This window comes from Protopterus annectens, chromosome 4.part0, assembly GCF_019279795.1.
Source record: "Protopterus annectens isolate FY-2018-M chromosome 4.part0, PAN1.0, whole genome shotgun sequence".
Lineage (NCBI taxonomy): Eukaryota > Metazoa > Chordata > Ceratodontiformes > Protopteridae > Protopterus > Protopterus annectens.
The window spans coordinates 511,994,937-512,008,560 of record NC_056733.1 but is presented as its reverse complement, the minus strand read 5'-3'; the positions used below and the strand labels follow the sequence as shown (position 1 = coordinate 512,008,560).

At 42.3% G+C, this 13,624-nt stretch overlaps 1 protein-coding gene across 2 annotated transcripts in view; it reads right to left on the bottom strand.

The window, feature by feature from the left end:
* Positions 1-13,624, bottom strand: part of HECTD4 (HECT domain E3 ubiquitin protein ligase 4) — a 5,422,508-nt gene that overhangs the window by 470,116 nt on the left and 4,938,768 nt on the right. For both annotated transcript variants that reach the window (XM_044068422.1, XM_044068423.1), the window contains exons 63-64: positions 2,449-2,672; positions 2,201-2,352 (exon numbers count right to left, since the gene is read on the bottom strand). In XM_044068422.1, coding sequence (XP_043924357.1) covers positions 2,201-2,352; positions 2,449-2,672 — 376 coding nt within the window. The remainder of the gene's footprint in view (positions 1-2,200; positions 2,353-2,448; positions 2,673-13,624) is intronic.

The window sequence follows — 13,624 nt, the reverse complement described above, 5'->3', positions numbered from 1 at the left end:
TAAGCATCTGTTTTTTAGGCATGAAGGCCTGTCCAGGAGAATGCTGTACTTGTTTCTTTGTCTTTAGAGCTGCTTTAGTCTTTGCCTTTGAAGCTGAAGTTGGCTTTACATATAACTGTGTAGGCCTGAAAACACCCTCAGAAGCCGAAGCCAGCTCAGCGGCTCCAGACCCATCTGAGGGAATAGTTTCCGAGTGTCCAATACCTTGAGTTTCCAGCGGCCTAGTTGGCTCCATGTGGGAGTCGGAAGCGGCCTGTGGCTCTGAGGTAGCGGATGTCAGGGGCTGCGAAAGAGCCTCACTGAGAACCGGCGAACCAGCGGCAGGCCTAGCGGAAGCCTCATTGTCGGTTTTGGACCTCGGATGCCTGTCCTTTTCTTTTTCTTTGAGCTTTTTATAAACTACGGTAGTCGGCTGTTCCAATGGCATTATATAATTGAATCTTTGTCCAAAGTAATGAAATGCAAAATCGTACCGACGCTTAATAGTGCGTTGGTTAAATCTAGCACAAAACCGACAACTAGCAACGTCGTGGTCAGGGCCTAGGCAAGGAATACAGTAAGAATGAAAATCCTTATGAGGTATTTGCTTCCCAGAAGAAATACAATTATTAACTTTTTCTGACATCGGTCTGGAGCAAGAAAAAAGTTTCCCCAACGGGGTACTTAGCTTTAATGAAGACTTCGGATCTGAAATTCGAATTTGAAAATCTCAGGAGTCGGCCGACCGGCACTTGCAAACTGCTTTTGCTTTGGGCACCGCACGGCAAGAAAGACTGAAGAAAATGGCGTTGGCTGCATCTTTTATACCCCTGGCGCACTGATGTCAGGGATGAGGTGACAGCAACCGACGCCGGACCTAGACTTTGGAACTCAGCCGACTGTGGGTAGCCTGCCAGCAGGATAACCCAATTGTAATGACTGCAACAGTGAAACACGATGAACATCTTCCTGGTCAAGAATATCCAGCTATGAAACTGGCTCAGTGGCATTCAATTGGGAAGACAGGTTTAATTATAAAATATTTTGGTGTCTCTAAGGCAGGAGACCCAAATTTTACAATTTTTTACCTATACCACAGTACACTTGCTGCTACTTCCAAGTAATTACTAAGGAAAGGCAAGTCACTTGTTACTCAAACATTTTTATAAAGTCTGGTTGAAAAGCAAGCTTATATTAGATATCTATGTGGACATGAACATTGTGACCATTTGATCCTATACTGACATGAAAGAAAGCACTTGTGTCAGCCTGGTGTTCCTAACATCATAGCTCATCGCTACAACACAGAAAGTCTGTGTTCTAGACAGGCAATCAGTAATAGAGAAACATTGAAATGCAGGTTTAATACATTCCTATAACATCTTACTGTAATGAATCATGTCAGTACTTTCATATATTTGACATTCCAACTGCAAAAAAAAGAATAAATACCACTAAAGCCATAGGACATGATGCCAACAATTATAACTTTACAGTTGCTAGATGCTAGAAAGCTACTGTCTTTAAAAGAAGGAAGACTAAGTACCAAACTCTTTGGCCTAATGTGCTTAATATGACTTTAGCAAACTGTTTAGCAGAGTTGGCCACATACTTCTCAACTGTCCAAATTTTTACAGAATGTCCAGATAGTAGCCTCCTATTTTTGGTCTGTCCCTCATAAAATGTGTAGTTTTCTGGCAAACCAGTGCAGACTGTAATTTGTAAATAATAGAAATTTCAGTTTCAGACTTCACATCTTTCAGAAAATGCATTCTAATACAAAAGCAGTTACTCTACTGACTTTCTAAGTTTATAAGACTTGTAATTAAAATTCATCCTTGATTGTGAGTCACTGTCCAGCATTATTTTGGACTTTGTCGTCCAGAGTTCTTGAACTATGAGGCTGTGAAATAACCATATAAAATAAAAAGATGCAGATGAAAATAAATACAACACCTTAAAGAACCAAGTATTTCAAGCACAAACAGTGTCACCCCTTAGCCCAAGAAAATTAAGCTACCTACTCTTTCAAAAAGGACTTTGCCACCATTAGGTGGGACATGCAGTACAAAGAACAAACAGTTCACTGTAAATCAAACACATCCACACAAGAACAATACTTCCACAGCAGAAAACTATACACAAGTACATTGCAGTAGAAATGAAAATTACACTATGAGCAAAACAAGTGTAAAAATGCTTAAGCAATCACATAATTTACCTGACACTGTTAATAACAGACTTCTCCTTTGTTGGGGGCTTGCTTATTGGTCGTTTGGTACTTACGACTTTCCCAGGATGTTGTTCTTTCCCTGCTTTGCTGTATTTGCACTTCTCAAATTTGGGCTTGGCAACACCGTACTTTCTCAATATCTTAGCAAAATTAAATAAAAAGTAAAATTTATCCAACCTGTAATAGCCCATTGATGAGTTAGAACTAAACAAACATATACAGAGGAATTGTTATACCTGAGTGAGCTGATCTTCAAGGACCTTCTTTGGTGGACGGACATTAGTAAAAAATGTATGGAGGAGGTTTCCAGGAGTCTGTGAATTAATCTGTTCTTTACTGAGGTAAATGTCTGATACTTTTACAGATTTTGCTGGGGTCAGACTCAGCATCTGTTCTGAATGCACACAACTTTTAAAAATGTCTGTGAGAACATCTCGAGCTCCAGTAATCAACTTATCACCTACAAAAATAAAAAAATAAAAAAATAAATATTCATCATTAAGATGTTGTCTTTTATTTAAAGTTCCTAGGCTTGAATGTATTAAACAAGAGGCACATAATTTTAAGAAGAAAATGAAACAGGAAGCAAGTGGAGGCAATGTATTTATCTACGACTGCTTTTCTCCTTTGTTCTCTAACAAGAAGAGCAATGAGATATCTAATGTTATTTATTTCTGCTCCATCTCACCACACATTTAAGAAATATATACATCTCCCCAAATGCCACTCATTACATAAATTAATTTCAGCATTTCACATATTTGTCTCTTAAAATAAAGATAATTTTTAATATGAAAGCCTATGTATAAGCAAACTGTCTGCAGATCTAAGATACAGCCATTTGTTTAAAATGTACAGAAATATTTTGTTTACTGTAAGCAAAATTGCTTCTAAGAGCTACTCAGGAAAAAAAAAAAAACACTCAAGCATATGCAGTAAGTCTGGTCACACCCTTGCTATCTCACACGGATTAAGTGCTAACAGGTCCACAATGTAACCATGACTTAAAAGGTGAGGTGGTGGGATAACTAAGGTTCACAAATGTCTCTTATGTGTATCTGCCCCATCGCAGCAGTGATGCATAAACTTTCAGTAATCTGGAAAAAGCTGTAGTTTACTCAGCTAACCAAAACATAAAGTGGAAAAGTCTGCAAAACATATGTTCAGCTTTTCATTTTCTCATTAATGTATCCAACTCTTACTGTCACATTTTAGCAGAAGAACATAACCCTGTCCAAGTTTCCAGATTTTATTTAAAGTGAGTGTTGGAATTTAATGTTTCATTCCTCATACATTATTAGCCTACACCTTCAATTCTTCATCAGGCCCTTTGTGAGCATGCTTAAGGAGTACCTTTAGGCAGACAGGATTCTTGAAATAAGATCGTTGTTCACAAAAGCAACACGGGCTACAATGGCAGCCCACCCCAAGCACAAAGCATAGAAAAATAAAAATAACATCAGAAAGAAAAAGGTTTAACAGAGGGGGACTTAATTCCCCCACCCCACCCCAAGCAACCTGTACTCTAAAATATACTAGAAGGCCACTCTACCTCTGGGTATGGAGAAAGCTAGAAATGAAAACTATATTTCTGAAACCAAACAAGTAAAATACTGGTCAAGGGATTCCGTGAAAACCAGTAACCTCTCAGAAAGAACCCCTATAGAGCAAAAGTCAACTTAAAGGACAAATCCATAGAAATGGAAAGTCTGTTAATAAAACAAAACTTTAATGGCTGAAGAACCAGGGGTTCTTTCTGAGAGTTACTATTTCTGAAACCTGTAAATCACTAAAAAAATAGTTGCAATTCTAGCTTCACAAAGACAATGTCTAAAATAATGACACACACCTGGCTAAACACACTAACCCCAAATGTGGATCTCCTGCATAAACAGTGTCCATCACAGTCTCTGCAGCAAAGAAGTACAATACCTCAGGTGCTCATACACCCAGACAACAACCTTGCTTGCCATTGTCTTCTTCAGTTTATTAAGCTACTATATTTCTGGAAGCCAAACCTACACAGTACTACAACAGTCAGACAGGAGGAGAAATCACTAACGCACGTATCACCAAAGGTATATTTTTCCAAAATATCAATGGTGTGTTCCTAAACAAATTCTGACAAAATTCTGAGCTTTGCACATACCTAACACTCATGCACTGCAAAATAAATCTGCAAGCCTCATGAATTTTAGACATTCATTAGTACCACAGTAGTAAAATTTAAAATCTATTTTGCCAAAGGATTTCTGTAACTGCTATAAATAAATGCAATCTGAGGGTCATGCTGCTCAGTTCTAGAAGTCTAAATCTCAAGATGCACTCACTCAAAGTACTCCTTAAAATGGAGAATGTCGACATTTGTGCCTTAACAGAGACTTGGTTCAAGGCAGCTGAAAGCACCCCCGCGCTAAAAGGTTATAATTCGTTCCACACCTTTTGGCCCAAAAATTCGGACCGAAACTCCAAAGGCGGTGGTGTCTCCATATTCATAAAGGATATACACACCTCCAGACTGGTAGCCCAACATAATGCTACAGACATACTCTAGGTGCAACTAACATTGCATGTTCCTAAGCACCCTGGAGAATATTAGGGTCTAACCCAACACCCTCATACTTGGCGATTTTAACTACCCCTCCATTGACTGGGAAAATTACTCATGTACCAATACACCTGTCCAACATTTCCTAGAATTCATTAATTCCAATGCCCTGCACCAGCACATTCTTACCCCCAACTAGAGGAAGCAACATCCTTGACCTGGTTATCACCAACATGGTCGACTGTTGCTTCGCACCAATAGTCAACTCCACCCTGGTTAGATCTGACCACAAACTATGCAAAAACAAAATAGCCAGCACCAAGGTGTAAAAAAGTATATAACATTTAATATAAAGTTATCACAAACAGACCAGTTTTAACACTGAGGAAGGCTTGAAATTCATGCCGAAACCAGTCTGTTTGTGATAACTTTATATTAAAAGTTATATCTTTTTTACACCTTGATGCTGGCTATTTTGTTTTTGCATTACTGTCCCTAAGCCGTGCACTGCTGAACTTGCAGGGGAACATTCTGGACTGCCCTGACCACAAACTAATCACCATGGGTATCCACATCCCACCCACACCCCCCGCAAAGGTAACCACCGTGAAAAACTTCTCCAAAGCTAACTTTTGACTCCTAAAAACAGAGGTAGCAAACTTCACAACACCCATGCAGATGGAGAATGGGTGCATGACTGCAGAGTCACACACCAATACTCTGTACAAACACGCACACAAATGCATGGAACTGGCCATACCCAACAGAACCAAGATGCGCTCCTCCAAAAAAGGAAGCCAATTTGGTGGTTCCCTGTCATAAACAAGCTCTACAACAGAAGACAGAAACTGTTGCTGAAAAAGGTGAAGTCCCAAGATTGGAAAAACTCCCTTCTCAGCCTCAACAAAAAGTTGAGGTCCCTCATTAAATCCTCTAAAGCTAGCTGTGAAAACTAGATTGCAGCAGATACTAAAGATAATCAAAAGGCCTTCTATGGTTATGTCAAGAATCTCCATGGCAATACCCAGGTTTGCTCCGAGCTACTGTACAACGGTACCTCTTATACCGAGCCAACAGATACTGCTAATATACTGGCCGACAGATTACCCCCCCCCCCCTCGCCAAAGGACCTATTCACAATACCAATAGAATTCCAGGTACCCAGTATTACTGCTGCACAGGTTAAAACTGCACTGTCCAAGACCAAAAAAACAGCTTCCATGGGACCCGACAATATCCCTGGCTGTGTTCTATATGAACTACAAAATGAACTAGCACCACACCTATGTGGCCTGTTCAATCATAGCCTCACCTCAGGCATTGTCCCTGCCAAATGGCGCACTGCTACAGTCATCCCTCTCCATAAAGGGGGAGCAACTACAGACCCTGGGAACTATCGCCCCATTAGCCTGACGAGTTTGATATGCAAGGCTATGGAGCGCATCATCATGGACCTAATAAATAAGGATATAGGGAATCTTCAAACTTTGGATCCCATGCAATTTGGCTTTGTGAAGGGTAGATCATGCCTACTCAACCTGGTTGACTTCTTCCAGTCAGTCACCAGAGCTGTGTATGAGGGTAAGCAGTTCATACAGCCTACCTCAATCTGGCCAAAGCCTTCGATACCATTCCCCACTCAGGAATCATAGACAGACTCACTAAACTAGGCATCAACTCCTGTATCACTAGGTGGGTGGAATACTGGCTCACAGATAGAACCCACAGTGTTAAAGTAGCAGACTCCAAGTCAGACTCCTGACCAGTCACGAGTGAGTCCCACAGGGATTGGTCCTGGGTCCCCTCCTGTCTGGCATCTACTTCTCTGAAGTCCAGGCCAACACAAAGGGTCTCTGGCTAACCAAGTTTGCAGATGATTGCAAGCTGGGAGCCATTATTTAACTCCCCAAGTGATGCAGACATCCTACAAAAAGGCCTCGCCAAGACCAATGCTTGGTGCCAAAACCATGGATTTAAACTCAATGCCAAAAAATGCACAGTCATCCCCTTTGGAAAAAAACCTTGATGCCCATGAATTACCACATCAATGGAAATCCACTGAACACTGACAGCGTCATAAGAGATCTAGGAACACAGGTTGATAGCAACCTCTCCTTTGATCACCACATAGCTACTGCAGTCAAAAAGTCCTTCTACATATCGCATCTCATTACTAAGGGTTTCACATCCACGAAGAAGGAAGTCATTGTTCCTCTCTACTCCTCCCTCATAAGACCGATCATTGAGTACAATGCCCCATTTGGCATGTACCTCACCAGACACCTGCAACAACTGGAGAGACCACAAAAGTACCTCACAAAGAGGATACTGGGCCTTAAACACATGTCCTATACAGACATACTCAAAAAACTCCAGTTATTCTCTGTCTCATATCGCCTACTTAGAGGTGATCTCTGCTTGACTTACAAAGCCATGTCTGACCCAACCCTGTTTGATGTGCTACACCCAAAGAAATCCCAATCCCTCCACATCACACGCTCCAGAGACCTCAACCTTATTACTTCAATTAACAAAACATGCTGGAGGGACAGGTTCTTAACCCAGAGACTGCCCATGCTCTGGAACAGACTTCCGATACACATCAAGCAGAGCACCTCACTAGCCTTCTTCAACAGAAATCTTGACGAGTGGATGGGAAACAGAAAATTCACCCCAGGGATCACTCCAGTGGCTCTGCTCGATAGAGGCACTGGAAACTAACGTCGGGCAGCACAATGCCAGGACAAGCCTATGGACCAGGCTTGTAAAGGCCCTAGGGCCATTAGCCTAGTACTTGCTTATGAACCTATGAGAAGAACGTAGTACACAGAGATTATGATCAAGTCTCAGAGTGTTAATGTGCATTCAAGAAATTATGTCAATAAACTAACTCTGATAGTGAACAGGGCAAGTCAAAGGGTATCTGCGGCCTACAGACAGCAATGTAAACTACAGTCTTCACTATGTAGTACCTTAAAACTCCTGCACTGGAGACCCATGCATTTATGCAAATGACCACTTAAGGACATGACAGTGTTTCAATTACATGATTTCTGAATGCCCAAGAATTTTTACTTTTGTCTAGTAGTACATTCAGACCAATAAAGCCAAACCCCACTAGGTGTAGACATGCCGTGTTCTGCCCTTTTCCTGAGGTCATCAGTGTAGCATAAATAGATTGTTTGGACATACTTTGGAAACAGAAAGAGCACAAAGTAAGCCTAATGTCCAAAAACATTCCAAATAGCATGTTTTTATGGACATTGGGTTTATTTTAAAATGCTAACCTAGTTCTGAAAACATCATTCAGTTTATAATACCTCTCAAACCTTCAAGGATGACCAAGTTGTGTCTGTGCAAATGTTACCCAAGGCTGCCTTACACAAAAAAATCACTGTTAAAAGCAGCCACAGCCCTTTTGAAGGGGCCCAGCAAACTTCTAGTCAAAATGAACTTCCCTTCAGGTCTCCTCTGAAAATAGGCAACAACTTAGTGGGACTAACTTGATCAATACAACATTAGTGAATAAATAAATTAATAAAATGTAGCCTGAATGTGCGCCAGGAGACTGGTGTTCAATTAGCACACCAAAACTGGCGGAGCTAAGCAGGGAAAATGACAGCAGGTAACTGGTAGCAAACGTAGACACTGCAATTTTGCCAGTGCAGACTGGGGTAACCACAATCTGTACTCTGGGAAAGGTGAGCAGGGCTACTTGCTGGTGACATTCTTGGTGAAATTAAGGAAGGACCAGTGCGAAAATCTCATTTCACATATCTTTTCCATGCATAAGTGTGTATGCACAGGGACATAAGTTTATAACAGAAAAGCCTGGACCATCCCTGAGAGATGCCTCAGTAAATGGCCCTTCTCAGTTAGTTCTTGACCCAGTGATGGGGAATGAGTGGATTAGTAGACACAGAGAGCCTGATGGTCAGCAGGCAGTGGAGGCAAGCAATAAATTAATAAAATATAACCTTCTGCCTAACAATGGAATCTTGAAAGGCTCATTAAGATTCACCCTGGTAATGACCCGAGACATAAATGATGGGTTATTCCTTTAAGAGACACTTCTCCCAGAGTAAAAATGGGAAGACAGGGTGCAAAATATTGCCAGCAAGTCAGAAAATAATTCTAGCTGACATCACAGCTACTAAGAAAAGGAATGTCATGCTACAAACTATAAATCTGCAGTGGCAGTCATGTTGCATACAGGAAGGGTTAAATAAAGATCCCATGGGGTAAATGGTTCCCTAATCAGAACACACAAGTGCAATTCACACACACAAGTCTACCTTGTAAACTTAGTGAGAAGCCAAGGAAGACAAATCCTTTCCAGCATGAAAACTAGTGATAGCAGAAATGTGCACCTTAAATGTGCAACAGCTGAGTAACAAGTCAAAAAATTCTGACAAATACTGAAGCACCTCATAAACAGATGCAGAGTATGGGTCAAAGTTACGCTATATATTCCATAAGGAAAATCTCTTCCACTGTTCTTGCATGGAGAATTTCTAAGATGATGACACAATGCTCAAAACTTTGTGTGACAATCCATTTCACTACCTAGGAGTGAACTGAAGAAGCCAAGCTGACAGTGTCAGAGCTCAAAGTTTCAGATGCACCTTGGCTAATGGATAACAGATTTTTACTCAGAGGTGGCCGGAGATGAGGTTCCATCTGAAACAACAAAAGCAGTGCGAAAAAATAGTTGTGCAAAATCTTACCATAATCATCAATGTCCTTCTCTACCATGCTGCAGTATTCATAACCTTTTGTGTTAGCCTCCACCTAGTGACCCGAACATCCGGCCAGTATACAAAAGCTTTAGTCACTGCAAGGTACATTGGACGTCTGACACTGGCTGTAGGGTGCATGGACCATAAAAGTGACGTCTGCACGTACCTTCCTCAGAAATGATTGCCCCAGTCTGACCTCAGTCCCAGGACAGCTGCGCAAGTCCTGAGTCTTCCAGCAAAGCTTATTCAGGGGGTAGGAGGGTGGAACAGAATACTGCAACACCAAAGAAGATATCTATGGTTGTGGTAATATTTTACACAACTATAATATGTCCTTCTATTCTCATGTTGCAGTATTCATAACCTTTTGGGTGAGTGCCATAGCTCAAAGGGAAGAAGAAGAAGGGGGTGATTTGGAACTATTCTTCAAAAATCCTTGCAGGATTGCCCTAGCAATACCTGCTCTAGATCTGGAGATGTGGTCCAGTTTGTAGTGTTTGGTGAAGGTGTAGACAGATGTTGAAGTAGCTTTTTCTAGAATAGAAGCAGTGTACAGCCCTTTGAAGAAGGCTCCAGATGAGGCCATGGCTCTAGTACAATGGGCTTTAATCTTATTATCCAGGTGTTTGCCATGGTAGGTGTAATAGAAGGAGATGGCTTTGGAAATCTGGGCAGAAATGGTCTGCTTTGTCACCGCTTTCCCCAGAGCCCTAGGGTGAAAGGAGACAAACAGTTGCTCTGATCTCCTAAGGGTTTTGGTCTTGTCTAGGTAGAATATAAATTGTCTAGGGAATGCAGGACTCTCACTGCCACTCTGGGGTTGTGGAAAAAAGGTGGGGAGGTGGATACATTGGTTCAGGGACAACTCATTGATCACCTTGGGCATGAAGGATGGGTTAGTCCATAGGGTTAACCTATTGTTGTGGAAGATTAAAAAGGGTGGACTGACCATAACAGTCTGGAGCTCTGGCACTCTCCTAGCCGATGTCAGGGCCACCACAAGCACAGTTTTCCAAGTGCAGTATTTTAGAGAAGCTGTAGCCACTGGCTCAAGTGGAGTTCTCTAACACATAATTCAGGTCCCAAGGTGGTGGAACTGGCTTCCTGGGGGGCCATGAGATGTAGTACTCCCTTCAGGAATAACTTCACTTAAAGTCTGGAAGCAAGTGGAGGGTCAAGAGGAAGACAAGCTGAAATAGCAGGAAGGTGGACCTTAAAAGAAAAATATGCCAACCCTGCCTGCAACAATTCACACAGACAGGACAGCACTAAGGGGACTTTCTCCTTGAAATGGGTCTAGCTGTCTTTTAAGACACCAAATAGTGAACCTTTTCCATTTAGACAGATAAGATCTCCTAGTATTGGGTTTCCTGGCTTCCTGCACGATATTAAGCACGTCCTTAGTGTAAAGGTGTCTGAAAGGGATCAAAACCCTATCACACACAGGGTTAGGTTCAGAGATTCCAAGTGGGGTGGATAAGGGATCTCTTGTCCTGTGTAAGCAGGTCCACTCTGTGAGGTAACTTGTGATGATTGCCCCTGGTTAAATGCAGGAGGAGGGTGAACCAAAGCTGTCTTGGCCAAAAGGGAGTCCCCAACAAGACTTTTGGTTTGTCCTGCTGAATTTTCAGTAGGACTTTTGTAAGAGTGAGAAGGAGGGAATGCGTAGAGAAACTTCCCCTTCCATGAGACAGAGAAGGCATCCGTCAACCTCGCTAGAGGGCTGGGTGTCCTGGTACAAAATTGAAGATGTCTGTTCATAGGGGTTTCAAACAGATCTACTTGTGGTGTACCCTATCTGTGGACTATGTCCAGAAACACATCTCTGTGTAACATACATTCGTGGGATGGTGACATGGACCTGCTCAAGGTGTCTGCCTGAGTGTTATGAGCTGAGGGAATGTAGACCACATGCAGAGTGACTCCATGCTGGACTGCCAATTGCCAGGCCTGGAGTACAAGTCTGCACAGCAAGTAAGATCTCGTTCTCTCCTGTTTGTTCACATACCAAAGAACAGTAGTGTTGTCTGTGGACAATTTCAGGTGCCCTTGCTTCAGATTGTTTTAGAAGGTCCTCAGTGCAAAGATAAGGGCCCTCATCTCTTTGATGTTGATGTGCTCCCTCTTGAAGGGTCTTGTCCATGTGCCTTACACCTTCAAGTTGCCCATAGTAGCCCCCCAACCCACGTCTGAAGCATCTATTTACTTTTCCTGGACTGGAGTGAGGGGTTTTAAGGGTAGTCCTGGGTTGAGGGAGACTTGATACTTCCACCAAAGGCATGGTAGGAAGGGAATGGAATGGGCCAAGGGGTGCGAGTGTTGGGTCCATGTGGACCTCAGGTACCACTGAAGTTTTATCATGTGGAGTCTTGCGAGTGGTAACATGGGGATAGTAGAGGCCATATGCCCCAGGAGTCTGAGATACTCTCTTGCTGTCACAGCAGGGGCGTTGAGGACAGACAGCTGGAATTCCTTCAGGCTTTCCACCTTTTGGGGTGGGAGGATTGCCCTCATAACATCCTTCCTGATTCTGCAGCCTAGGAAAATTTGGTCCAGGAAGGTTTTAGGTTGAATTTGGGGAAATTGATGGTGAAACCCAGGGACTGCAGGACACCAATTACTGTCTGGAGATGGCTCTGTAGAGAACTGTAACAATATGCCTGGATGAAGAGGTCATCTAGGCATGTGAAAATGTGTATCCCTTGGACCATGCAACAGACTACGACTGGAGCCAGACACTTGGTGAATACCCTTGGAGCAATAGATAGTCCAAAGGGTATAGCAGAGAACTGAAAATGAGAGGAACCCACAGAGCAGTGTAAATATTTACTGCATTTGGGCCTTATGGGGATATGTATTTTTGATGTCCAAGGTGGCCAGAAAGGCATGGGGTATTAACAGTGGGAACAGAGTCTGGAGTGTAAGCATGCAGAAAATGGGTACTTGAAGAAAAAGGCTGAGGTGGGATAGATCCAGGATGGGTCTCCATGGGCCGTCTTTTCTTGGGACCAGGTAAAGTCTTGAGTAAAAGCCCCTTCCCTTTACTGATGGAGGGACTGGTTGAATAGTCCCTTGGGAAAGGAGGTTTTCCATGACTGTTTGGAATAGGGGTAGCTTGCCCTTTACTGGCTGTGGAATACCTGTTAAGGAGGGGGGGGATGATCTAAGTCACGAAATAACTATTTTCTATGATGGAGAAGACTCAATTGTCTTAGATATGCTTTTCCAGATGGGAAGACAGTGAGACAGCCCCTGGGGATAGGGGGTACAGAGTCTGGAGGGGGTGGAGGAGAAGGAAGGTAGTCCACACAGTACCTGCCTAGTCCTGAAACTGAGGTTTCTGGGTTGTAGTCTGAGCAGGCCTGGAAGGAGTATCCATTTGTAAAAGTTCATAATACCTCTTTTGGACTTTTGTCATTTCAGTAGAGTCCCATTTGAAAAATTAAGTTAGTTCTTGACCCAATAATGGGGAAGGAGTAGATCAGTAGACAGAGAGAGCCTGATGGTCACAGGCAGTGGAGGCAAGCAACAAAACTAAATAAATGAATAAAATATAACTTTCTGCCTATCAATGGAATTTTGAAAGACTCATTAAAATTCACCCTGGTAAGAACCTGAGACACAAATGATGGGTTATTCCTTTAAGAGACTCGTCTCCCAGAGAACACAGCTACTAAGAAAAGGAATGTCATGCTACAAACTTTAAATCTGCAATGGCAGCCATTTTTCATGGAGGACGGGTTAAATAAAGATCCCATGGGGGAACATGTTCCCTAATCAGAAACCACAAGTGCAATTCACACACTTAAGTCTACCTTGCAGACTTAAAGAGAAGCAAAGAAAGACAAATTCTTTCCAGCATGTAAACTAGTGATGGTAGAAATGGGCACCTTAAATGAGGAACAGCAGAGTAGCAAGTTATAAAATTCTGACAAATACTGAAGCACCTTATAAACGGATGCTGAGTATGGTCAAAGTATGCTATATAATCCATAATGAAAATCTCTTCCACTGTTCCTGCATGGAGGATTTCCAAGATGATGACATAATGCTCACCACTTTGTGTGACAATCCATTTCACTAGCTAGACATGAACTGAAGAAGCCAATCTGACAGTGTCAAAGT